General features: G+C 38.6%; 1 protein-coding gene across 4 annotated transcripts in view; it reads left to right on the top strand.

Annotated features, from left to right (window-relative positions):
• The first annotated feature begins 4,624 nt into the window (after positions 1-4,624).
• The window catches only part of dyrk4 (dual-specificity tyrosine-(Y)-phosphorylation regulated kinase 4), a 29,401-nt gene continuing 6,340 nt past the window's right edge, over positions 4,625-27,685 (top strand). The window contains exons 1-8 of one of the 4 annotated variants that reach the window (XM_079809395.1): positions 4,625-4,850; positions 18,589-18,672; positions 20,633-20,776; positions 21,348-21,489; positions 21,682-21,845; positions 22,836-22,972; positions 25,769-25,909; positions 26,959-27,097. In XM_079809395.1, the coding sequence (XP_079665521.1) occupies positions 4,800-4,850; positions 18,589-18,672; positions 20,633-20,776; positions 21,348-21,489; positions 21,682-21,845; positions 22,836-22,972; positions 25,769-25,909; positions 26,959-27,097 (1,002 nt within the window). In that variant the 5' untranslated portion in view covers positions 4,625-4,799. Of the gene's footprint in view, positions 4,851-15,063; positions 15,813-18,588; positions 18,673-20,632; positions 20,777-21,347; positions 21,490-21,681; positions 21,846-22,835; positions 22,973-25,768; positions 25,910-26,958; positions 27,098-27,685 lie in introns of those variants that run through there. The other 3 variants (XM_079809396.1, XM_079809397.1, XM_079809398.1) reach the window with 3 other exon arrangements.

The following is a 27,685-nucleotide window of genomic DNA, read 5'->3' as shown; positions in this document are numbered from 1 at the left end:
GGTGGTCGCCATGTTGCCCCTCCATCTTGAAAGTACATTAGCCAAAGAGGGACATACCCGTAAATTCAAGCTTCGCCTTACGCGGTTTTACTGTGCGCGTCAACTTGTTCAGACTTGTCTGGTGCATGTGCAGAGTTTTCATCTCAGCAGCTCCAGTAACAGAGTTATACGGCGTTTTCCTGGCTTGTTTATTCCTCAAAAGTCTGTTTTTCCTTGTGTGGTATTTCTGTGCGTTAATAACTCCGTAAGTAATAATAGTTATTGTCATTGTAGATGTGTTTCAGAGTGTGTCATCGCGTAATTCAGTTAATGTCACCTCAGAAGTATTTTTGTGTCAACATACAATAGCGTAATGCTCACCTATTTGAATAATCATTCAGTTATTAACAATGTTTATTCGTTTATAGAAAATATTTGCTTATAATGTATGTTGATGGAAATATGTATCAGGTCTGATCGGCATATTAACACTTGTTATACAGAGCTAAACCTGCGCACACACTTTTGTAATCCGACACCGCTTGTTAGCAGCGGCAGCTCCGCTCCTTTTAATGCAGCTGCATTTAGCGCCTATATGTGGTACAATAAGCTCTGGTTTACGGTTACATTATACAAATGTAACTTATACGTATAGTTATACAGTTCTTAACTGTGTATATTCTGTCATGTCATTATCATGTATATTTACCATCCTAATTTGTTCTCTCACAGAAACCACATTTATGTACATATCCACGCAAACCTGTTTATGCCTTGCAATTGGATGACTGAATAAACATTACTATCATCAAAGTTCACTCTGGATTAGCTGCAGTTCTTTCTAGCCGAATAATTAGGCCAGTTGAGTTCCAACCATCCCACTGCGCACAGAATATCCCACAGGCACCGTGTCGAATGTGGACGAGGTCGAACTGGAAGCCATATTAATCTTGGACTAAATCGGCCACCGTAGGAGTTAAAACGAAATCGGAATTGAACAGAACAGAAACTAAAATTCACTGGATGGTCATATACCAGTTCACCACTAGATGGGGGAAAATATCACACAGTGTAGCTTTAAAGGGACAGTTCACCCAAAAATGAAAATTCTGTCATTATTTACTCACCCTCAAGTTGTTACAAACATGTATACATTTCTTTGTTATGTTGAACACACAGGGAGAAGTCAATGGTGCCCCCAAAGCAGCCTGGTTACAAACTTTCTTCAAAATATCTTCTTAAGTGTTCTGCAGAACAAAGAAACTCGGACAGGTTTGGACATCATGAGGGAGAGAAAATGACAGACTTTTCATTTTTGTTGAACTAAACTCGGACAGGTTTGGACATCATGAGGGAGAGAAAATGACAGAATTTTCATTTTTGGTGAACTATCCCTTTAAAGTGCACCAAATAGGCTACTAAAGAGTTTTTTTTTAGAAATAAATAAAATAATAATGTAAAATAATATAAAATGTGTTCTGTTGCAAGTTCACATATTTGATCACATTTTTTCTTATGGTTTATTATTGAGCTGTCAAGTTGTCAATGTTGAAATAATAATTTCATGACGTAATCTTTATTTCTGTCCTTTATGCAATGGGGGGGTGCAGGGGGGGTTGAGGTTGGGTCGTGAATGGGTGTCCCTTATTTTGCCACACTGAAGGTGGCAACCCTAAACGTTAGCCTACTAGCACTGACTCTGAATGTTTGACTGCATTGTTGCTTTGTTTCATGTACGTTATAGCTTGTTATACATTACTGATACTTTTGTATTATTGATCATACATAAACTTGCATTTAACAAAAAGAGACTGGGTTGTGTTTCATGTAATTTAATGTTATCACAGTGATAATCATATTGTCTGAACCAGATATCAATATACAGATTTTCTCTTCATTGTTGTCACTACTAGAGCAAGCTCCTGATTGGTTAACGCGGCGCGAAATATCCGCCAAAGTTCAGATTTTTCAACTTGAGCGTTTCGCGCGATTCACGCGATTCGCGCGAATCGCGCGTTCAAAACGCTCAAGTCGCGTCCTTCTCGCCGCCTCAATCGCGCGAATCGCGCGAATCTCGCCGCCTCATTCGCGCGAATCGCGCCGCAGAATGCCATTTCGCGTCTCTGCATTGACTTAACATGTAAATCACTCGCGCGAATCGCGCGAATCGCGTCCGGTGTGAACGCACCATTACGGGTGTACGGGGAGAATTTTCATTTTTGGGCGAACTAACCCTTTAACTAAATGGTGATGATCTAATGTGGTTTTAAAAAGGATTGTTTGGTTAATATAGATCTCTTAAAAATGGTTCCAAACAGCTCCAGACTCAGTTTTCGGTGCTAAGGCTTAAGGGGCAATTGTGGCCTAATGGTTAGAGAGTCGGACTTGTAGCCAGAAGGTAGTGGGTTCAAGTCTCAGTACTGGCAGGAAATGTAGGTGGGGGGAATGAACAGCACTCTCTGAGGTGCATTAAGCAAGGCACATAACCCCCAATCGCTCCCCGGGTGCTACAGTAAAAATGGCTGCCCACTGCTCTGGGTGTGTGTTCACGGTGTGTTCAATACTCACTGCTGTGTGTGTGCACTTTGATGGGTGAAATGCAGAACACAAATTCCACCATACTTGACTACATGTCATTTTAACGTTTAAACAGAACCTCTTTATTGCGAAATTTGCCTAGACTCTAGAGCAATGCCCAATCTATTAACAAATCCTTCTTTTCAGTCTAATATTTGTAATCATTGGTTGAACTGGTTCATAAAACCAGTCTGAATGATTTGTTCGTGAAGTAAACTGATTCAGATTAAAACTGCCCAACCCAATCTCACAAGAAAACTAAGCTATTTTACATTTTGGCAAATTGGTATAAAACTTGATATGGTTTGATTTGTACAAAAATATAAGATTTTTTAAACGCATGAATGTACCTAACCCTCAGTGGTGCTTAAGTAGATAAAAACTATGCATAACTAATATGCATTCGCCACCAATTTGTCAAAACATAAAATAGTTACAAATTGATGTATGCAGGACTTCTCCAATAATTTAGTCCGCTTAAACCCAGCATTTCAATAATCAACTGAAAGTTTGCATTCATCTGCTTTGAAATCCAATCAACAACTGATGCATAGAGCCAAGTCCCCACACAATAATTTTTCTTTTTCAGTAAACTGTTTTACTCGGATGTACATCACTAAATGAAGAAAAGATCTGGAAAAGAATTTGGAAAAAAGTGCCAACATATGAATGTTTTAGAATGTAATATGCCAGTTGGATGTCAGAGATGACTTGATGACTGAATCTGTCTCTGCTAATTGGTTCTTTGAAGCAAACCGTACAAATGAACCATTTGGATTATATACAATGCATTCAATGTGTGGTCAGGCACAGACTGTTTCAGTAGATTCTGTGTTGTGTCTGTTACAAAGAAAGATCACCTTGCCTTCTGACTGATGTTCTCACGTGTGTGTCTGAGTGTGTAGTATATGGTTGTGTTAAGGATGCACAGACAGTGACATAACAATTCTCAGCTTACCTGAGTGACAGAAAACTCCTTTGGACACCAATGGGCGTGACCGGGGTTAGTAAACCACCCACAATACACCACTGAATAGTGTTTTTTATAGCACAATCTTCAAAAATTATTTATTTAATTCATCGTATTATCACATAAAATGTGTATATATAAAATCATAGTACTTTACATTAAAAAAAATGGTTAATGAATTAAAGGGATAGTTCACCCAAAAATTAAAATGATCACATAATTTACTCACCCTCAAGCCATCCTAGGTGTATATGACATTCTTCTTTCAAACGAATACATTCAGAGTTATTTTAGAAAACGTCCTGGCTAATCCAAGAATTATAATAGCAGTGAATGGCAGCCCAAAATTTGAATCTCAAAAAAGTGCATCCATCCATTATAAAAGTAATCCACACGGCTCCGGGGGGTTAATAAAGGCCTTCTGAAGTGAAACTGATGGGTTTGTGAAAGAAAATATCCATATTTAAAACTTTATGAGGTAAAATAGCGTATCTAGTTTCCGCCAGACCGCCTTACATATTCAACTTATGAAGAAAGTGTAACACCTCTCACAGTTCAAAATGCTTACGATACGTATGACGTCATCGTGTTAAATATAGATATTTTTCTTACAAAAACTGGATTAGCTTCAGTAGGCCTTTATTAACCCCCGGAGCCGTGTGGATTACTTTTATAATGGATGGATACACTTTTTTGGGCTTCAAATTTTGGGCTGCCATTATAAAGCTTGGAAGAGCCAGGACATATTTTAATAAAACTCAGATTGTATTTGTCTGAAAGAAGAATGTCATATACACCTAGGATGGCTTGAGGGTGAGTAAATCATGGGGTAATTTTCATTTTTGGGTGAACTATCCCTTTAAAGCATATTAAAATACATCTTTTGTACATACATGCAAAAAAAAAGTAATTAGTCTACAATAAAAAATAACCTCCATGTTTACCTGAACGTGACATTATGCAATGCGTTTCTGAAGAGCACAAGAATGCGAGTGCAATAAAACCGAACCTGGCGGATGGCATAAGATGAGCGCGTGGTGGCCTGACTGCACCTGCTTCCATCACTCAATGCCTTATCGTCAGGTTCCTTCCCTGTCCGGGGTCAAACATGTCAGCACCAGACGGCAGGCTCACTGTCTGGAGCTCCACAGCACCCAAACAGCTTCATCGCAGCCCACGCTGTAACTGCCGTCCATACTAGCACTGGATTTCTTAATTCATTTGTTCCCTGGATTGATCCGAACGCTCTTCTCTAACCTTGCCTGAAGTAGAAATGGGCCCGAGGGCAGAATCAGAAAGAGGGGAAGGAGAAAACAGAGAGAAGGTAAGATGTGGAACAGGATGATGAAAGACTATGGAAGAACAATATATATATATATATATATAATGAGCAGATATGTGATGCTGATGGTGTCAGATGGTTGTAATTCTTTTATGGCTGTACATTTTCAACTTGTGATAGAATATGTCATTCATCAAACTGCTTAGACCAAGGACAAAAAAAAGAGTGTTATTAGTGAAAGTGTGTGTTGTACACTTTGGCTCTGAGCAGTCCACAGTGTTGCCCCAAAATATGTGGATACTTATGCCACACAAAACTGAGTGGCATTTATTGAATCTATTAAAGAAGTGCTGATTTCATGCGTTTGTAATTCAGTTTAAGATAATCTACATACGTAAACCATGGGGGATATTCTTTTTGCAATAACAAGATAGTCCCTTGCTTGGTGTTTCTAGGGTTTGAGGTTTCTCCCTTCACCCAGGCAACCAGAGAACACTGAGGTAACTAGTCTCTAGAGCTTAATATAACTGATGCCCATAATCCTGTAAGATAAACATCTTTACCTGCAGAGTGTAGAAATTACGGTTGCACTTTATTTTACAGTGTGTGCATTTACGTGTACTTACCTAAGAAAGTACTGGGTAATATAAGGTAACTACATGGGTTATGGTTAGGTTTAGGGGTATAGGTACCTAGTTATTACCCAGTTATTGCAATTACTATTATAAGTACATAGTATGTACATGGGGAACAGGACTGTAAAATAAAGTGCCACTGAAATTACGGCCAAATGTGAGAGTGGTGTTCCTGTAAATGTTGATAAGATCTTCATTTGGTAAGTTACCCCTCCTTTGTTAACGGAAAATATCTTCAAGGTGGTGGCATAGCCTTGAAATGAATCTGCATATTTATATCCTTGATTTAATGCCCAAGATCAAGTTCAAGATGACTGACTGCTAAAAAAAAAGATGGATTAGTTGCATTAGGTTCAAAGAGAGGACAGAAAATTCAACACTCAGCGAACCCCTTCAATAACTATTAAATATATAAAACAAATACACTAAACAACTATAGAACTTTCATTGCAGAAAACTATCATGTAAAAAGATGTATCATCGCTCATGCACATCTCGGATGCAGAATAATGAGCTTCGCTATAATCTGAGGATTTGGACTCACGGGGCTCTTAAACCTGCAACATTTCAAATATTGTAACATTAACATCTAGTTAATAGCATCCAGCAGTCTACAACCACCATAAAGAATCAGCAAAAAACATGACGATGACATCCACAATGGTGGATTCTGCTTTTCCTATCTTGAAATGTAGCCTATTGGTGAAGGCAGTAAATACAAACGTGTTTTGATGGCTGTATAGCGGAAGGACCTGAATGAGATGACTTGAGTTTCACCTCGCTGATTGTCTCGCAATTATTTGAGAATTGCTTTTGAATAAAATACCACTAAAATATTAAACTCACTAGCTCGACTTTCAGTCCATCCATCTATCAGTTCATTCTCCAAACCGATTTATCCTCTACAGGTCGCGGGTAGCCTATTTTAGACTATTTCAGTTATATTTTTTACCTGATTAACAGTCTAAGTATTAAATATGATGTGTTCTTAAAAAAAAGGCACTGTAGCGCAAAATAGCAAGAAAACATGGAGTTTTTTGTCTGTATGCAAAAACAAATACATTGCGACTAATGTAGTCCGATTCATGAGCAAATGACTCTCGTTGGTAATTTTAAAGAGTCGTTAAAAAAAAAAACGTACAAACTCAGTTCCCGATTTGAATCAGACTCTTAAAACTTTTACTATTACCTAAGTAACCTAAAACTTATACCTATTTAACACCATTTATGTTAGTAACTTAAGTACTAGCTTGTAGTTACAATTTAAAAAGTAGCTTCCCTGACACTGTTAAAAAAAGTGGGGTCATTTTGGCTCAATCCTTGGCCTAGATGGGGCATCTGTGCTCAGATTCAGCACATTTAAAGACTAGGTCAAAGCAAAAATGAAATCTCTGGCAACAAAAGCAAAGCTTTTTTCAGAATAATTAGATGTCAGCTTGTAATTCAAACATAAATAGATGTTGAATGTTATCATTGCCATCCTGTCCCATCCGCTGTGTGTATGCTTATGGGTTTGTGTATTTGTGTGTGTGTGATAAGGATTAGCCCATGTGAGGCCTGGCCCAGACAGCTGACCTTGATAGATAATGTTACTCATGCTGCTTATGCTGGCATAAGTGAGTGGGGCATTGTCGGTCTGTCTCTCTGCCCACTCATTGAACTACTCTACTGTTGAACATGGACATGTGTATATCTCTGTAACTGTATTCGTGAGAGATTGGAGTGTTGTTCTTATTCATTCATTTATTTCCATCAATGGTGCTTGCTAAGGTTTAGAATAAACCCCATAATCCTAAGGACTAAGGTTTGGCGTGCAGCTTGTCCTGGGTGTTAGTGCAAAAGATGTGAATGATACTGCTAAAGGTGTGTTATTACTTAGGTAATTGGGTAATATTTGCCTAGTAGACGATAAAATGAGTGAAAAGTCCCATAGACTTAGATATAAGACATGTCTCAAATATCATAGGGACTTGGAGATGGGCTCCGTTTGTTTAAGCAACCACCCAGAACACCCTAGCAACCGCATAGCAACATACTAAAAAAACACTCATTACAGATTAGCAAAAAGTTAGCTTTGGGTATAGAATGTTTAAAAGTGTAAGTGTAAATGCATCTTTATATGCGGCTATACATATTCGGGCTGACATCTTTGGACTTTGTGCCAAGGCTTGTGCTTTTTATTTTATCGTCTTGCTGAGCGTTGCAGGGGTTTTTTGTACGGTATGTCAAGGTAAAAATAGTCTTTTAAAAGTTTGTCTCATATTAGATGGCTTCCTTAAGATCTCCCTAAATATTTATATTTTTCTACATAATATAAAATTAAATGAATAATGACAGTGCTACACTAGGTGACCTAACTGACTTGTCAGCTATATACATAACTGCTTATACTGTTTAATTATTTTAGGGTAAGCGCAGGCTTAAATTGGTCATCAACATACTTAACCGGTTAAAATAGACTACCATCTGTAGTTTCAATAAGGCGCACATGTATATGGTCATGTGCAAAAATAACGTCTTAGCAAAGGTGAGGACTTTACCTCTACTTTATCTTGTGGCTTCCTAAACGTGTCACATGTGGTTAATCCATTACGCTGCAACACCTGCTAGTGGACGACCCTTTTCTCACCTGAACTACTTATATCCACTTGATCGCTACATATGTTTAAATTGCAGATCTGTCAGTCATAGCCATCAGTCTGTTGCATTCATGAATTTACATTGTTGAACATTTATAATATTATGGGTGATACTGACTTAGTAACCACACCCAGTTTGGACCTTCCTAGTTTATCTCCAACCTTAATTAAACACACCTGAACCAGCTAACAGGGTCAACAGGATCAATTAAAACTTCCAGGCAGGTGTGTTGGACCAACTTGGAGCTAAACTCTTGCAAGAATGTTGGCCACCAGGACCAAGATTGGTGACCCCTGACATAAATGTACCGTGAATGTGGGAATGAGGGGTGTCCAATCCTGCTCCAATCCTCTCCTTCCAGCAAAGTTTAGTTCTATCCCTAATTAAACACACCTGGAACAGCTAATCGAGGTCTTCAGGATCACCCAAAACTTTCAGGCAGTTGTGTTATGCCTTGTATGATTTTAGGCTGTCCCCAACGAAAGATGACCAATCGTGGTGATTTCTGTGGTCGTTGCTCCAAAACGGCGGTCCTACGTCGTACAGTGAAAGAGATTCAAAGATGGCCGTTGTCAGGGTTTTGCGACCAGCGTCAGAAATTTAGCATGATCATCTTATAGTGTGTTTGCTGCTACAACCTACGTCTACTGACTAGCCAATAAAAATGCAACATGAAATGGCGTATTGATCAACGCGACATGGCGCTAAAATTTAAAACTACTTACCTCAAGCTCCACAATTGCCAAATTGCGATTAATCTTGCTCTATTTGTTTACCACTAGCGCATGCTGATGACGTTTTATTCTTCTATACTAATTTGCGTCATAGCCCATGATTCAATAGGTGCATTATTGTACAGTCTACATTCATGTCGTACCTAAGTTTATTAGATCCATGGCGTACAGTGTGATTTGTAATGACCTTATAGGATTGCCAAAATCACATTAGAGCTAAACTTTACAGGAAGGTGGCCCTCCAGAACTAAGATTGGACACCCCTGTATATTGGTTTAAAATATTTTACAAAACCTGAACCTAATCCAAATATATCTGTTACCTTTAGAGAAATTCAATAGAAGAGGTACATTTATTTAATGACAGTTCCAGGCTGTTCTATTTTAAAACAATTTTATTGCCAGAATAATATCATAGCAGATCCTCACACCTCACATTGAAAACCCCAGCGGCCATGTGACTACAGGCGAAACATCTGTTACATAACCATTGAGTGACACGATTGAAGTGATATGTCTAAGGTCTTCCAAATGTCAGTTACAATGTAAACATGAAGTTGGTAAATACATTCCTATTCTCAGTTGATGGCAGGTGCACAAGATCCAATTTGTCCTCTCCTAAGTGGCGCTGAGAGATGTGGGTATACACATTAGACCCCAAGCCCCATGGCTGAAAACAGTCAGAAATATATCTCTATGAAGGGCAGGGCTAGCTTTCCCACTCTCTCCGTGCTGTAGCAGGAGAAACCAAAGCCTTTGTGTGCATGCCGAGAGATAAGATTTCCTCTCTGCACTTCGCTGCTGTTTGTCAGCGTCCTGGGGGAATGTGAGCAGCGGCGGGGAGGAAATATCTACGACTCTGTCTCCAGGAGACGGCCTCTGGGAGAGAGGAGTTACCAGAAGTCCCAACAAAAGCCACTTCTGTTGCCCCTGAGTTGAGCTCCACTGTCAGGGATCACTCCCTTGATGCTTCCCATAGAGGAAGAGGAAGATGGCACTGAGAGCCCCCACTGCTCAGCCTCCGGCTCAGGATGGCTCCCTTGTGGAGTCTCATCCACACGTCACCAAGCTCTCCCTGTGCACTTTAGTTACCACCCATTTATCCCTGCCTACAACACACATCTCCTCGAGCAGAGATGGCATGTGAAATGGACTCTTAGATACAGTGCAGAGAAGTGACTGCGACCACATCCTCCTCAATCCTAGATCCAGAGATTGTGCATCTTTTGGACAAGCACATGTCTGTAGAAGTCTGAAAGGATCCATTCGGGTTGCTCAGTCCGGACCATGGAGCTCTAAATCATCACCGACTGAAGTTGTTTTGGTTAACTTCAGGGCTTCCTTACCGACAGGTGGACATGATGTGGTGGGACTGAGGCCTGTGGTTACTGCAGCATGGGGAGACCCCATCATGGGTGGAAAAGGGACCACACCACCTTGCTGTGGCTTTGAGATCCTCCAGAACTGCTGGGGCACCCGAGAGAGTCACAGGAACAGGAGAGTTCAACCCGAGGTAAAGATTTACAGTGTTCTGCCAACAGAAAGTTCCGTCTCCTAAAATGTCCATCTCCTGTTAATGAATCGTGGATAAGTGTACCTGCAACTCTAGATCAGCTAGATTGCAATTCAGTAGGTTTAGTGCATTTGTAAAAGTAAATATAACAGTAGTATAACATTTTAATTCTGTGTTGTGATTTACTTCAGTATGACTGAGAATATAAATATTTCAAATGCAAAGTGATCACTTGTCTTTAATTTTATTAAAGTCCAAAATAGTAGGGTTACATAGATTTTGGAAACCTCTATAATGCCGTGCTGCCCTTTGTGAAATGTCTAATTTCCGGTTGCTTAAAGGAATGGTTTACCCAAAATGCAAGACGTATTTCTTTACAAGGCACAAAAAGTATTACCGAGCTAAAGGTCTGTCATGCTCTTTTTAATAAAGTAGCAGTTTGCTGCACTGCGATGAAAAGTGTGCAAAATGTAACCCTTAAGGCCTGTGCACACCGGGACGATTATCGCGCGCTTATCGCCAGCGTTTTTCGATATGTTTTCGGCACGTCTTTGTGTTCACACCTAAGCGATTTTCACTGGCGATGCGCCGAGTGAACGTGCTAATTCAGTGGCACTCCTGGTACACAAGGTGGTGCTGCGCCACTTTAAGCTTCTGAAGAAAAGAGACAGTTTTTATGTGCTTGCCAAAACCATTCACACACTATTTGCTAACTGGCAATCAGCATAAGCAGCTCATCTTTTTTGGCTGAATCCGAAATCGCCCCCAATACCCACAAATAGTAGCCTGACAAGCCAGACCCACATCAAGATGTTGGGTCTGGAAACTCACCATTGACAGGGCTCAATCCAAGGGGCGGGATAAACGGGATAAACGCCATGAGCGCCACAACCAACCAGAGAAAAGAAGAAGGTGAAGCAGAGCTAACGTTAGTTGATAGACTTTCGCCGTATCAGGTAGGCAAAACTTCGAACACATCTTCATTAAGAATGACTTCAGTGCCATTCTTTGTTCTTTTCTCAAAAAAAAGCTAAACTCCAAGTCTTCCAGAGTCGCGGCCAAAGCCGATTCAAAAGGTGTTCGTCAGCTTCTTTGTTTATGAGTAGCACGCAGAACCTCCGCCCGCCCACCGACTCTATACACGATGTGATTGGCCTGACCAGAGTTCGGGTTTTCCCGCTCTCAGGTCTACCGAGAGTTGCTAGACTACACTCGTAGCAAAATAAATTTTCTGCCGCTAGGGTGCGTCTATATTTCTAGGCTACTCAAATAGGGCACTATTTGAGGGAACAGCCATTTGTAGTGGTGTCCGAAACCATAGTGGACGGTACCATAGTTATTGAGTGCACTCATTTAATCCCACATTGCACCGCAATAACGAGTGTACAGCCGATGTGTACACACAACGGCTGTCCAAATTCACTCAATCGTTTTCATTCACTCCTTCAAGTGAACTGTATTAGTGGACTAACATAGGGAATAGTGAATGAGGGTTTAGGGGAGATTTCGGATTCAGCCTTCATCTACTTACTTCCTCTTCATCATATCAATGTGTTCTCGGCAAGACCGTTTTGTGCTTGTCGTGTTTTACTGTAACTTCAGCAGCTCCAGGCATGTGAACAAATGCGCAGATCTCATTGGTCGGCCAGTTTTTAACGCGGCACGTCAAAACAAAAAAAACGAACCCAAGGCGTTTTTAAAAAAATGACGCTTTTACGCCTGCCGTTTTGCGCATCGGTGTGCACACTCACATTGGCGCCCTTTGTTTAGTCACAAAGCGTTAAACGTCGTCGATAAACGTGCGTGAAAATCGTCCCGGTGTGAACAGGCCTTTACGGGTACACTGGGGCAGTAGTCCCCAAAGATGTCCCTTTGAGGGTACTGCTCCAGTGACAAGCTGTTGTACTGTATTTTTTCCCACATTTTTAAGTGTATGTCAAGCTCCAGAAAAATACCATGACATCTTCAATTTCATAAAGTTATTGTATGTCTTCAGAAGACTGGAATATAGTGCACGAGTCATATGGTCTGCTTTTATGGAACTATTTTGTCATTTTGGAGCTTTGCAGTCATCAGTCATTCATAAGGAGCAGACTATTTCTAACTACGTTTATGCTCAATGAAAAAAATGCTATGTTTTGAGCAACATTAAGGGGAGTGGAAGATGACAGAGTTTTCATTTTCTCTCAAAGTCAAACATTTTGGATCAAAGTGTTGAGATGATCAAATGGTTCCTCACTCAGGAAAAGAAACCGATCAGTTCTCTGTGGCATTTCCTGTGCTAGCCAAAGCCTTCATAGTCATATATTAAATACTTATGCTAATGAAATGATTTGCCAAATCAGTCAATTCTACTTCAAACGGCTGATTATAAAAAGCAAATAAGCAGTCTATCACCTTTTAATCATGACTATATCCACAGCAGTGAATGTGTGAGTGGTATATTTACCTCACACGTCTTCATCATGACTGGTTACAGTCATGCAGAGCTGTTCTTTTCTTAATAAAGGAGCCTTGAATGGGATGGAGCAGAGATTCTGGCAGGCTGATGGGGATTGGGCTGGGAAAGAGGCATCATGTGTGCTCTCTCTGAGCTCCATTGTGCTGAACGAGCACTCCATCAGGAATAGTTCATCCTTATAGCTCACCGTGATCACTAGAGTGCTTCTGTGTTATGTAACGTAAACACTAATCATAATCAGGACTCTTTCCTTTCCTCCCACCAGAGCAAGAGTGTTATTCTTTCACACACCTTTGTCTCTCTGCCTATCAATCTCTGTCTTTGTTTTAGTAGACAGTCTAGTTTGCCCTCTCAAGGGAGTAGTTACAGTGAAAAAGCTTCACCAAAAAATGAACATGCTGTCTTTATTTACTCATGTCTTTCTAAACCCGTATTCTGTTTTCTCTGCTTTTGTTTTTTTCTTTTGGGGGGGATTAACAGTTATATGCCTCTATCTGAAAATTCACCTTCAAAATTCTACTTTTACAATGATACAATGAAAAAAATAACAGAATGTGGGTTTGGAAAGACATGAGATTGAGTAAATAATGACAGAATGCTAATTTTTCAAGAACTATGCCTTTATTAATCGATTCATTGCATTTAGATTTGTTTTTTATAGTTTGTCACTGAAGCAGACCAATACTCATTAGTGTATTATTGTATGAATCCAAAGGTTTTGTGATGCACGCTTGTGTAATTATTCCCACGGTCAGAACGAAATGCACTCCACTAACTCATCTTATCCCTCATCTTCAGAACTACGATCACTGTTAGTCTTAAATTAGTATAGACACAGGCTGCCTGAATCTGACATTTGAGAAAGGTGGTTTGATAATAAGCCTACATGGTGAGTCACGTTGTATAGAGAGTGCACACTGCACAGCTTCCGCCTCTGCCATGCTTGTTACATGTGAGAAGTGCAGTCTATAGGGAATAGGTGTGAAAAAAAGTGTCAACTTGCTACCTTCTATATTTGCCATTTGTGAAGGCTTAAAGTGTTTTGTATAGCTAGAATAAGTAAAACTAAGCCCAGTAAAAGGGGCTTATGTTGGGCTTTTGGCCATTTGATGATAATTCAATTCATAAGTGAAATTCAGTAGAAGTCAGTATATTGCTTTTATATATCATTAAACATAAATCTTTAGCTCACAGAAATCCATTTTGCAATCAAGATGTATCTATCCAAAGTAGACTTGGGGACTCTTCACACATGCTGCATAATATCATTCCGCCGCTGCACCCATGGTATGGCAGTAAAATTCCTTGATTATTATGCAGGAATGAGAGTATAGTTCCTAGCCATATCGGCCTAGAAAATCGCAACTTTTCATTTTCCGTTGGTCTTATGCTGCGTTCCAGGCAGGTTTTTGAGCCCGTAAGTTACAACTTCAAACCACGACTCACGACTTTGTAGCGTTCCAGGCAAAGTCACGCCAGGAATCGTGTGGTAACTAGATGTAAACAAAGCATGGCTGACCGTATGAGGCTTATGCTAAATTTGCAATAATTTCTATCGCCATAGGTGCTTACTTGCTTATTTGAGGGAAACGGAGGGGGAAAAAATGGCGCATACGGCAAGAGAAGCTGTTATATAGGAAGGAAAAATATCGAAACTCTTTGGTCATTTTTTGTTAACGTTGCTAACGTAAGATGCTAACGTTCTAATCAGATTCAATGATCTATGCTAAAAGTGCTAATGCCAGACCCGGAAATCGTCTGAATTAATTCGAAAACGGTAAAACTCAAGTGTTTAACTCTAGGGGAGTTGGAAAATTAGCCTATTTTCAAAAATAGTGGCGTGTTCCTGTAATATTTAAATATAGATTTTACTCTTACTATAATTGTGCTTAATTTTCTGTTGTTAAATTTATTTTTTAAGTAATTAACCACAAGTTTCATTTACCAATAACCCCATTCGCAGATGTATTTAAAAACCATGAATAATTTATTTTGCAAGAAAATATGACTGATAGTAGGGGGCCTTATAATCTCAACATGGCTGCCCAACAAGGGAGACCACTTTTATGTAAAACAAAACTGCTTTATTTACACTCTTCTTTTTTTATCTAGACACATTTTTCAGCAGTAATTTTAATTTCTGGATGTAAAAAGTTGCTTCTTTTTTTTACTAATACACCTAGGCCTACACAATCTTCCATTCAAATCAAAGCCCACTTAATCACGGAGTTAATAAGGTTGAGTGAGGTTTTTGGGCTCTTGGCTCGCCCACTGCTCTAGTGACAATTTGAAATAGAATGACGATGTAGCCTAATGATAGGCGTTATTTATTGGGGTCCCATCGTTCGTTGACAGATGGAAACTTAAAGAGAGGGCAGTAAACAGATAGTGCCGAAGGCGGTGCCGTTGCATACTCAAAGCTCGTGTCGAAGCGAGGAAATTGTGAGCGGAGGCTCTCGCGCGGCAAGTACACACTAAAAAACTCAATGCGTGCGAGTCTCTTGTGTTATTAGAGGCTGATTTGTGCCGCTGTACACTCGGACATTGTGTCATAACTGTCCTGGATTTCCACTTTAAGATCACCATGACTTGGCAAACTAATGCACTGTGCTAGGATGGAAGGAATATGGGGTCCAGTGATAGGGAAGCGCACGTAAACACATCTATATAGAGTGCGGCCAGGCTGGAAAACCTGAACAGGTGTTATATCCCGGGACATTCACGTCAAGTGGAGCAGACGGACAGCTTGCCTCTTTCCGTTAATCTCCTGCTGACGAAAGCCTTTCAACCCCTCTCCTCCTCTTTGGGAAACACTTCATTTCGCTCAGTTCTCGCTGCTATTTTCCAGTGCTGACAGGACGGGTCCCGGTGTCGTACAGGATTCTTAAGATGCACATGCAAGTTTCCTGCTGGATTTAATAGCGAGCGCGTTCTTTTTTTCTCAAGCCTTATGCCTTATGACTTGGATGTGTTGAATATCCACGTGTCAAAAAGCGACATGTTTCCTGAAATTAATAACAAGGTAATGTATGATGAGTAGCGATGTATGTCTTTCTTGGCATGCAGTTATGATTACTCTTGATAAAAACTTTATAATATTTTGGAAGCATATGTATCTGATGCACTGACGTTTACAATTATTATTAGGCTATTATTAAGGTTTTAAACATTATTCTATATATTAAATCATTTACGCTTGTGCATGTTGTATTATAGGCTACTTAAAACGTATTTTTATACGTTTTCTTTTTCTAACATATTATTCAGGTACGCCTTTTAAAGTGTAGCATACCACAAGCAGTTTATATAATATCATACCCAATCCAATTTATATAATACCATACAGTTTAACTGGGTATCAGCCTCCACTGTTCATAAAAAGAAATTAGCACTTAATGTTAGAATTATATGCAGTAATTTTTTTCTGATAACGTGACATAGCCTATTAGCTTTCAGCCTCAAAAGAAAATGTATGTAGTAGACCTATATATTTCATAATATATACATATAACATATACTATAATATAGCCTACTTTTCAAAGGCAGAAATGGGTTACCATGGTAATAATTGTAAGGGACTATAAATAACTTCATCACATTTTTTTTATTTGCTTATTTGCTCAGGTTTCATTACACTTTGCCTTCTAAGAATCGTAACTCACAGTAACACGAGATATTTCTTCGCGCTCCGTTCTGTGTATTTTCGGTTTTATAGGTGATAATGTTTAGTGCAAGGTTACAGTAATAAATTATGCAAGTCCCAATCCTCTGTTCATCCTATCACTTAATAAGTGAGATTTCTCCCACATTTTGACAGATTCATTGTCTCTGTTCTGTCAAAGATCCCTATATTCACCCCTTGAACCCTATAACTGTGCATGAGTATATTTGGCCTGAACATGTGATGGTTAGGTTGCTTAAAAAACCTCAAGCCAGTGTCTAAGTATGAACTATCCTTTAAGGTGGTTGTCAGCAAATGATTCAGTACTGAGCTTCAAGTTACTATGAATGGCATTCATATAGTCCGGAGTATTACGAACGGCATATGATGTATTTTTGATTCCTTCAGGGTGTGGTTTGGGTTTTGCCCATGACTGTAGTTTCTACTTCATTGAGGTGACCCAAATCCTCCTTTGGTCTGTCAGTGTATGTGATACCAAAATGTGTAAAAACCACTGGTGTAGGGCCTAACCACCAATGTATATGTTAAAATACATACATTGTATATACTATTTGGGTAAATAGAGTGAAAGCCAATTGTTTAGCTCTGAGTTGTCACAATAGGGCCTATATTAGAGATTCACTGATATAAAAATTCTAGTCAATAATTATTTTCACTATATGACCGATACTATTTTGTTTCAATAAATTATAATTAAAAAAAAAAACTAAAATCAGTTGTTTTAAATGCTACAAGTGAGTTTAGTATGAAAATTGATATTGATTTTTAAATTAGCTAAAGATTACATTTTAAAGTGATGTTAAACTATTACAGTGTTTAAGTGACCGAATAAGGCTTTAATTAGAAAAAAATGTAGGGTGGGACTTGATGTTGTCCAACAGGAATTGATTGGATCGTTGTCATTTGCTATTGCTGCAATTTCCTGTAAGTGACATGTTGTCCCGCCCTTGCACCAAAAACACATCTTAAACACGATTAAAGATTACGAGGTAGCATGAATAAAAAGCAATGTGCATGGATAAATCATTTATAGTAAATACTGCAATATTCCATTAAAAATTAATCAAGTATTGTCCATTTTGATTTCACGGTGACTTTAAGGAAAGTATCTCCCACTCTTGCATTGCACACTGACCCACATTGTAACACAAAGCCCGTAGTCCTGAACATAGAAACTCAAAGGTGTTAATATTTGAAAGAGTCTTTTAAAGCCCTGGGCTCACATTGCAGGGCTGACCGCCCGCAGTCTAAGTGTAACAAATTTTTACTGCCTGTTTTCTAAATGCATCTCTTTGTTGCTGCCACATGCGAGTCCGTGTACTGTCTGATCCCTCTATAAGCCAGTATATACTTCACTGCACTGTGAATGAATTCAGTTAAGACCCAACACATCGGCATAGCTAAACCCCCCGATGGGAAGATACGCTCGGCCAAAAACCGCCATATGTTTTAGACTCTGCAAATAATCAGCCAGCGGATTAAGGCTGTGTGAGCCACATAAGTCTCTGAGGTGTGTACCAACCCAATTGACTGTATGTTTCCTGGCCAATCTGTTTGACTTCTGCTACCGGCACGTGTTTGCCCGCGAACATCCTCTATTTGTATCTCGCCCCCACCCGAGAGGCTCTAAGTTTAGCTGGAGCTTTTCATCTGTCCTTATGCTGTCTGTCACCACTATTAACGCACGCTCCACCTGATTAAGATGGATGTGGGCCTGTTTCATCGTATGTCCGCAATCATGAATGATTGTAGTCATCGCAGGTCCCCTGATATCCTTGACCGATCAAGGGGAACATTAGTTGGGAGATGATTGCTGGGAGTGTGAAGTACCAGTAAAGGAGTCTGCACATCACGACTGTCCTCTACTACGAGGTCAAACTGCATCATCTGACAAGATAGGCATCATCAAAATGTTCTTAACGTGCCATTGAATTAAAAACAAGCAACCTTGGTGTATCGAACATGAGTCATCGGCTGTGTTGAATAACACCGAGCGAGCGGAGATGATGCCTGAAGTTATATACGCAGAATCCCACACATATGGCTGTGGATGTGGGTTGCAAGAGTGTGCCCACTCCTCACGCTCATGACGTCTTTCCTCCGCTCTCTTTCACAGTCAGCCAGACCCGAGGCTTTCCCTCACCCCCACAGGTCTCAGGCCGAGAACACAAAAATAGGACCCAACTGCACCTACTCACAGGTGAGCCTTTATTCACAGAGAAAACATGTTACTTAACAGTGATGATTCATTCGAATTGGTGCGCAAAGGGTGTGTGAATCACTGTACTGTAAGAGTGACTCTGTCTGGGAGGAGAACTGTGAGATGGATGCAGGGTGTTTTGAACCATTTGGTCCATCCGTTGTTTTCAGTGGCTAAAATAACTTTGAATGGGTATTGAATTCGGTACCTGACTAGAAATCCTTGGGATCAGTATGATTTTTTTGAAAGAAAGTAATACATTTATTCAACAAGGATACATACATCAAAAGTGACAGTAAAGACATTTATAATGTTACAAAACATTTCAAATAAGTGCTGTTCTTTTGAACTTTGCTCATTAAAGAATCCTGAAAATGATCATGGTCACCACAAAAATATTAAGCAGCACAACTGTTTTCAACATTAATAATACAAAGAAATTATTGAGCAAGAAATCCGCATATTAGAATGATTTCTGAAGGATCATGTGACTGAGGTAATGATGATGAAAAGGTATAATTTATATACATGTTATTTTAAATAGTTATATTTCAGAATATTACTGTTTTTATGTATTTTTATCAAATAAATGCCTTTTTGTTAAGCGTAAGAACTTTAAAAAAATATAAAGAGAGAAAGAGAGTTTTTAGTGCCGTTTATGTCTATGTGGTGTTTTGTGTAACATAAGCAACACATTATTAGCTGTTTGATAACGTACACAAGCCAAAGGCTAATCATAATAATTACTGTTATGTGTCCGACGTTGTAGAAAGCGATTCATAAAATGCAATTTTAAAAAAAATTCACAGGAAAAATGCTTAAATATGTCATTTTGTGATTAAAGATTAGTTTTAAGGGATACAATTATATTAGCTGGGCTTAGACTATATATTTTACGATTTTTGGGAGCAGTTATTTTGTGCAGTGGCTCAAGTGAATCAGCATATATCTTTGAATTAATGTATTAAAACAGTTCATCTGAACAAACTGATTTGCTAAATGAATTGGAATTCCCAACACTTAAACATTATCACTTAATGTTTTTTGGTTTAAATCTACAAACTTTTATTCAGCTGATGCTTTAGTGTGAATAGCTACTTCCATTGCGTGTCCGCTATCTATAGATGACAATGGAATGACAGCACCTATGGAAAGCGTTTGTGTTAAATCTTTAATGTTGAGTGTGAGATGACCCCCTCGCAGTTGTCATTAACTAAAAGCAATCTCTTCACTGGAGATAACATCCGCTTATAATAAAGTGCTTGGCATAGTGTCTCTTAATGTCGACTGAATTGGGGTTTTAACTCACAGCTGCGGTACCTGAATGGTGGGCGTTGTTTACACACAGCCTACTGTATTCGTGTAGGTCTCTTCAGGATGCCTTATACGCTATATTTAGCTTCTGTTTCTATGCGTCATGATCAAGTTGGCAGATGCTGCAGTATCTCCAGAACATATGAGATTGAATATCGCATCTATCTATAGACGCACTTGCTCTTTTTCAGCCCAGAAGTTTGTCGAGCACTGGCTTTGAACCGTGAGATGGGGGAAAACCTGCAAGCTTCGAACAAGCCCCTCCCTTGTGCAGTGCCCTACATTTGTTTCATAGCAAGGGAACCTTTCATTTTATTCCTTCCAAGAGAAGACATTGACAAAACTAGGAAGCGTGTTGTGGAAAATATGTACCATTCACATATTTCACCCCAAATGTAAGATTTAGAGAACATGTTCATTGCTCTTTTGGGTTGTGAAAGACGGCCCTATCGCTGCTTTTGTCCCCACCTCGGTCTCAACCGCCACTGAAATTCCATCCTCTATGCAGGGGGTCTGGTTCACATGGGGCCGTTGGCCACTCGGCTTGTGTGAAGCTCACGTATCTCTCCCCCCGTTTAGCCCTTGTTACTGATTTGTAGAGTTTCTCATGTTGAACGGTACTCATATCGTGTCTTTTGTTTTCTAGAAATGTGGGACAGGAGTTGGTACTTTGCCCCAGCTAGAGGCTCCAGTCAAACAAGTTTTGGTGACCAATGGCAAACTTCTGCATTCAAATGGAACCTTACCCAGTATCGTCAAACAGTTGGTGCAAAGCACTCAAGGGAATCAGGTGGGATAACACCAAAAATGAAAAGTGAAAATCTGGCCATTGTTTGCTCACCCTCATGTCTATCCAATCCCATATGACTTTATTTCTTCACTGTAAAAAAATGTGTCCGTGCTGCCTTGAACATTTTAATTTAGTCAACTTGAAAAGTGACAACTTGGACATTTAAGTTCACTAAAATTTAAATTGTAAGGCAGGATGAACACTTTTTTACATTTTTAAGTTGAAACAACAGTTTATAATGTTCTGTGGACCACAAAATGAGACACAGAATGCAGCTTTCTTCTATCAACAGTTAACAGCAATAATGTCTGTCAATCTCCAAAAAGCAAAAATACCCCATCAAAAACTCTATAAAATAGTCCAGAAGACTAGAATATTGTCTGAAATTTCAGTCTGTTCCTCAAAAGACTTGGAATATAGTGAACTTATATATATTTTTTGAGAAGTATATGAATATATGGGTTTGGAATTAAATGAGGGTGAGTACAAAGACATTTGAACTATTCATATAATGGTCACAATGGCCACATACAAACTTATTTCAATCTGACTTCCATTTTTTGTAACTCAGGAGGAGAGGCCGAGGCCACAGTTTCCCAATCGCTTTGGTTCGTCGGTGGACAACCTCTCAGAATCCTTAACCAGGAGCATCATCAACAAGTTTGAGAAGATCAGGACATATGAGGGACAGAGGCTGCCTATGTCTCCAACAAGTATGAAGTGCTCTGGATTTTTGTTTGCATTTCATATATATTTAGAAGTCAATAGATGGTTTCAGTCACTGAAATATTTTTGCTTTTCAAGCTGAATCAGAAATAATAACTAAAAATAGCATTGGAATGGTCTGATATTTCAGTTGGATTAAATGTTCACTATTTATGTGTCTTCCTTCATCTGCAAAACAGCGGCACTGAAGCACTTCCAGAACCAGCTAACAGAATATGAGAGGGAGGAGATCATGGACTACTCTGAGATCTGGTATCTGGGTTTGGACACTAAGAAGATTGAGGGCTCCCAGGGATCCCCACAGAATTCAGGCTATGACGATGAGCATGGCAGCTACTTAAAGGTTAGATACCATATAGGTGACATATCATATATCTTTTTGTGATTACATTACTTTTGCCTGGCAGTGTTATTTTAGTATCACTGAGATTCTATTATAGTTTTTATGACAATTTTAAATTAGCTTCTATATTCATATTTTCTATTTTAAATTTAAAGTTTTAGTAATTTTGTTGGGTATTTTTTCCATTTTTTATTAGTTTTTTTGTATTAAATATGCCTATATATTTTTTATACATTTTATTATATACTATTATATATATATATATATATATATATATATATATATATATATATATATATATATATATATATATATATATATATATATATATATATATATATATATATATATATATATTCATTTAGTGCAAGTTAAACAACATGAAAAGGATGCCTTGGCAACTACAGTAGCTAAATAAGTTTACTTTAGATAATATTTATTTTATTTTTATGATTTTAGTTTAAGTTAATATTATAGTATATATAAGATATGCTTATTTATTCATATGAATAAATAAAAAAATATATACATGGCTTGGCTTCTGACAAACAGCTTACTGGGTGACATACTGACCTCATTTTCAACTTCTCGATAAATGATGAAATTGCATTACAGCACGAGGTTGGCTAATTCAGCTGCCAGACCCTAATGTCTGCTGTCCCACCCCATCTTCCTTAAATGTGCTTCTTTCAGAATAACGTTCCTCAGGATTACTGGGCATTAGACTGAATGCCTTCAGGCTTGACGGTTTAAAGAGTCACACATCTGAAATATGCTGTCAAAACATGTGAACAATGTCACATGTCTGACAGTCCTGATATGTGCCTGAATGTTAGTTGGGAAATAAACAAATGAGGAGCATTTATGCATTTTAATTTTACAATTGCAGTGTTTCTCTAAGTAACAGGAAGTCTGCCACTGCAAAGGAGATCGAAATAATTATGCTGACCTGTTTGTCAGCTGACTCTGTCCTCTAAATACTCTGTGCAGGTCCTGCATGACCATATAGGTTATCGCTATGAAGTCCTGGAGGTTATTGGGAAAGGATCGTTTGGTCAAGTCTTGAAATGTTTGGATCACAAGACAAATGAGATGGTGGCCATCAAGATCATTCGAAATAAGAAGAGGTAAAACGAACCTCCAGTCCATGTGTTCATTATTATCCACATGCAATGTTTAGTACAGTCGCGGTCAGCGACCCCTAGGGGGTACTGCAAAGGGTCTGTTAATTATTGTTTGATTTCAAGCTAATTTCTTTTTTTAAATAATTATATTATAAGAAATAGAATTTATATTACTTAAAAATACACTACTTCAATTTAATAAATGAAAGTTAAAAGTACAAGTAAAACTTACAGGGATAGATCACCCATAAAACAAAATTCTGTCATCATTTACTCACCCTCAAGTTGTTCCAAACCTGTATGAATTTCTTTCTTCTGCTGAACAAAAAAGATTTTTCGAACAATATAGGTAATCAAACAGTTGATGGGACCCCATTGACGTTCATAGTATGGGGGGAAAATACTATGGAAGTCAATGGGGTCATCAACTGTTTGATTACAAAATATATTGTTTTGTGTTCAACTTTTTTGGGGTGAACTATCACTTTAAAGAGGCTACATTTTTGCTAAATGTTTCATTGTCCCCATTAAAATGAAAATTAGCAATGAAAATGTTGAAGACCTCTGCCTTATTAAAATTTCAAATTTTTCTCTTCATAAGGCCATCATAAGGTATTTAATCAGCACTTAATCGGGTCATAGTTTACACTGGACTTGATACACTCAAGGGTGTTAAAAGGTGTCTGTTGTGTATCACATTACATGTCTGGGCAGAACTGATCTCATGCCCTTCCACTGCCGTCGCACCTACTTTGACAAATGCTTTAACTTAAAACCCTCTCAAAATGCAAAGCTCAGTGCTGAATACTGTAAAGCTGCTCTGATGCTTTGAGTTCAGCTATAGAAGAGAAGGGATAGAATTTGCTTTCAGGAGTGTATTTGTAATTATATTATACATTTTATAAATATTGCACAAATTTTTTTGCTTTCCCTGGGAATTGAACCCATGACCTTGCTTTCGCTAGCACCATTCTCTAATGATTGAATTACAGGAAGGTTTATTACTATTACAATATATTAGTACAATTATAAAAAATACACCAACCAGGCATAACATTATGACATAACATTGTGTTGGTCCCCCTTTTGCTGCCAAAACAACCCTGACCCATCGAGGCATGGACTCCACTAGACCCCTGAAGGTGTGGTATCTGGCATCTAACATCTTGCAGATGTTAGCAGCAGATCCTTTAAGTCCTGTAATTTGCGAGGTGGGGCCTCCATGGATCGGACTTGTTTGATCAGCACATCCCACAGATGCTCGATTGGATTGAGATCTGGGGAATTTGGAGGCCAAGTCAACACCTCAAACTCGTTGTGTTCCTCAAACACTTCCTGAACCATTTTTGCTTTGTGGCAGGGCGCATTATCCTGCTGATAGAGGCCACAGCCACCAGGGAATACCGTTTCCATGAAAGGGTGTACATGGTCTGCAAGAATGCTAAGGTAGGTGGTACGTGTCAAAGTAACATCCAAATGGATGGCAGGACCCAGGGTTTCCCAGCAGAACATTACCCAAAGCATCACACTGCCTCCGCCGGCTTGCCTTCTTCCCATAGTGCATCCTGGTGCCATGTGTTCCCCAGGTAAGCCATTCACACGCACCCGGCCATCCATGTGATGTAAAAGAAAATGCGATTCCTCAGACCAGACCTTCTTCCATTGCTCCTTGGTCCAGTTCTGATGCTCACGTTCCCACTGTTGGCGCTTTTAGCGGTGGACATGACCCATGACCCTGTCAACGCGTTCACCACTGTTCCTTCTTTAGATACTGACCACTGCAGACCGGGAACACCCCACAAGAGCTGCAGTTTTGGAGATGCTCTGACCAGTCGTCTAACCATTACACTTTGGCCCTTGTCAAACTCGCTCAAATCCTTACGCTTGCTTTGAGGACAAAATGTTCACTTGCTCTCTAATATATCCCACCCACTAACAGGTGCCGTGATGAAGAGATAATTAGTGTTATTCACTTCACTGGTCATAATGTTATGCCTGGTCGGTGTATATCGTTATAATAATATACAATATTTGCAATCAAAACAAGCTGAAAAGTCCATGCATTTTAGCCTTTAAAATTGATGGCTGTAAGCTACATAAAATTGTAGGTAAATTAAGTTGTATAATTTGAAATATGACATTCTTCTTTCAGACAAATACAATCAGAGTTATATAAAAAAATGTCCTGGCTAATCCAAGCTTTATTTTTGTGTAAGAAAAATATCCATATTTAATCTGGCGGACCGCCTTCCGTATTCAATTTACGAAGAAAGTGTAGCACCTCTCGCAGTTCAATTTTTTTTACTTTATAATGTATTAAATATGAATATTTTTCTTACAAAAACCCAACAATTTGCTTCAGAAGGCATTTATTAACCCTCCGGAGCCATGTGGAATACTTTTATTATGGATGGAAGCACTTTTTTGGGCTTCAAATTTTGGGCTGCCATTTACTGCCATTATAAAGCTTGGAAGCTTGGTCATATACACCTAGGATGGCTTGAGGGTGAGTAAATTATGGGGTAATCTTCAGTTTTGGGTGAACTATCCCTTTAAGTACATGTACTTACTATAGAGTTTCGGTTAGGGTTTGGTTTAGGGTTAGTAACTTGTAATTATGCACAAGTTACTGTTATTACTATAGTAAGTACATGGAGTAACATGTAACTACATCACATTCAAATAAACTGTTACCACAAAAATAATATGCTTTATTACTTTCAAAAAAACTGTTAACAATTCACTGCATATTGATAAAGTTAATAATAATAAGTAATTTATTTTTCTTTTGACCTTCAGGTTCCATCATCAGGCCCTTGTAGAGCTAAAGATCCTGGATGCTGTGCGGAGAAGAGACAGAGATAATTGCCACAACGTCATTCACATGAAGGAGTACTTCTACTTCCGCAACCACCTGTGCATCTCCTTCGAGCTGCTGGGGTGGGTGGAAAATACTGGAATCACTTATATGGACACATAAGCAGTTTCAATTTATAGTGTTAAACCTGTATAGTAACTTACGTTAAACATGGGAATCACAGACTGAACTTAAATAGAATTCTTCCCAGTAACTACAGCTTATTATAGACGCCTATTTTAAGTAGTTATGAACCCATTTTACTTCCATATTTATAAGTGAAATAGGATATTCAATTAATATATATATATAATTAGTTTTATTAATGTTAAAAATCTATGTATTTATTTAATAGTCCATTTCAATTTCATGTTGACTTTCCAGTATACCAGATAGTCAATGTAAAAAGGTTTTTGTTGCAAGAAAAAACATCATATCATATTAGTTATTATGATTCATTAGTTACATGACACATTAGTTCTGATTTATCACCCGGGATGATGGTTTGTTCCAACGGTGGCCATATTGAGGTGTGAAGTGAGAGTTTCCCACTCGAGACCTTTTGGGCTCTGAGTAAAGTGATCAATTAAGTCGCTTTGCAGGAAAAATCAGCTTCATCTCTGGCAGCCTGACCTTTAGAGAACATCAGATGCGTCGGCCTTGTCTTCGGTTACCGTCACAGAATCCTTTAGTTAATGCCTTGATTAGGCCCCTATCTCTTTCTCCTTGCCCACTCATGGTGTGAAGTCTCCGATTACATTAGGCTGTTCACAGCTGCTTTTTTAGGCCTCCTTACTGCCAAAGATAATGACTTTCATGACTTCCCTCTCAAAGGGCTCTTTAGCATAATGCTAAGCGGTTAACACAGACTAGTTAACACAGATTTAGTTTTTATGGTCGTGCTTAAAGACAGGAGGTTGTTGAGTGACAATGAATGTGTTTGTGGAAAGTTCAGTGCGAGGTATTGCCAAATTTACTGTGCTGCCCTCTACAGGCATTTTGATACATGGCATACTGCTTTTTATCCCTACTGCCCATACTCAAATCCTAGTAGTTCACAAGGTATCAGCCATGAACATCACTCTGTAACATCGTCACAGATATGTTAATTGTCCTTCTTTTCTCCATACAGAGCGAACCTCTATGAGCTTATTAAGAAGAACAACTTCCAGGGCTTCAGTCTGGGGTTGATTCGGCGTTTTGCTCACTCATTGCTCAAGTGCCTCCAGATGCTACACAAAGAGAAGATCATCCACTGTGACCTTAAGCCGGTAAACCTCACCACTGGAGTTTGTCACATGTGAATAACCCCAAAATGAAAAACAAATATAAGTTTAAAGATTTTTTAAAGACTTTCTATTCATCAAAGAATTATGAAAAATGTATCAGTTTCCACAAAAATACTAAGCCGCACAACTGTTTTCAACATTGATAATAATGAGAAAAGTTTCTTGAGCAGCAAATCATCATATTATAATGATTTCTGAAGGATAATGTGACACTGAAGACTGTAGTAATGATTTTGAAGATTCAGGAATAATAGATATGACAGGAATGTTCAGGAATAATAGAATAGACAGGAATGTTCTAGTTGCTTCTTTTGCTCTCATTTGTAAGTCGCTTTGGATAAAAGCGTCTGCTAAATGACTAAATGTAAATGTAAATTGCATTTTAAAGTATATTAAAATAAAATATTATTAATAATAAAAAATTGAAAAAGTTATTTTAAATTGTAATAATATTTAGCAATTTTACTATATTTACTTTTTATTAAATAAATGACTTATTTAAAAAATAAAAATCTTACTGACCCCAAAGGGTTTTGAACAGTAGTTTATATTAAAATGTATAGGTTACTA

This window comes from Gobio gobio (genome assembly GCF_949357685.1).
Source record: "Gobio gobio genome assembly, chromosome: 25".
Lineage (NCBI taxonomy): Eukaryota > Metazoa > Chordata > Actinopteri > Cypriniformes > Gobionidae > Gobio > Gobio gobio.
The sequence above is the reverse complement of the archived record's forward strand: the minus strand, read 5'-3'. Positions and strand labels throughout refer to the sequence as shown.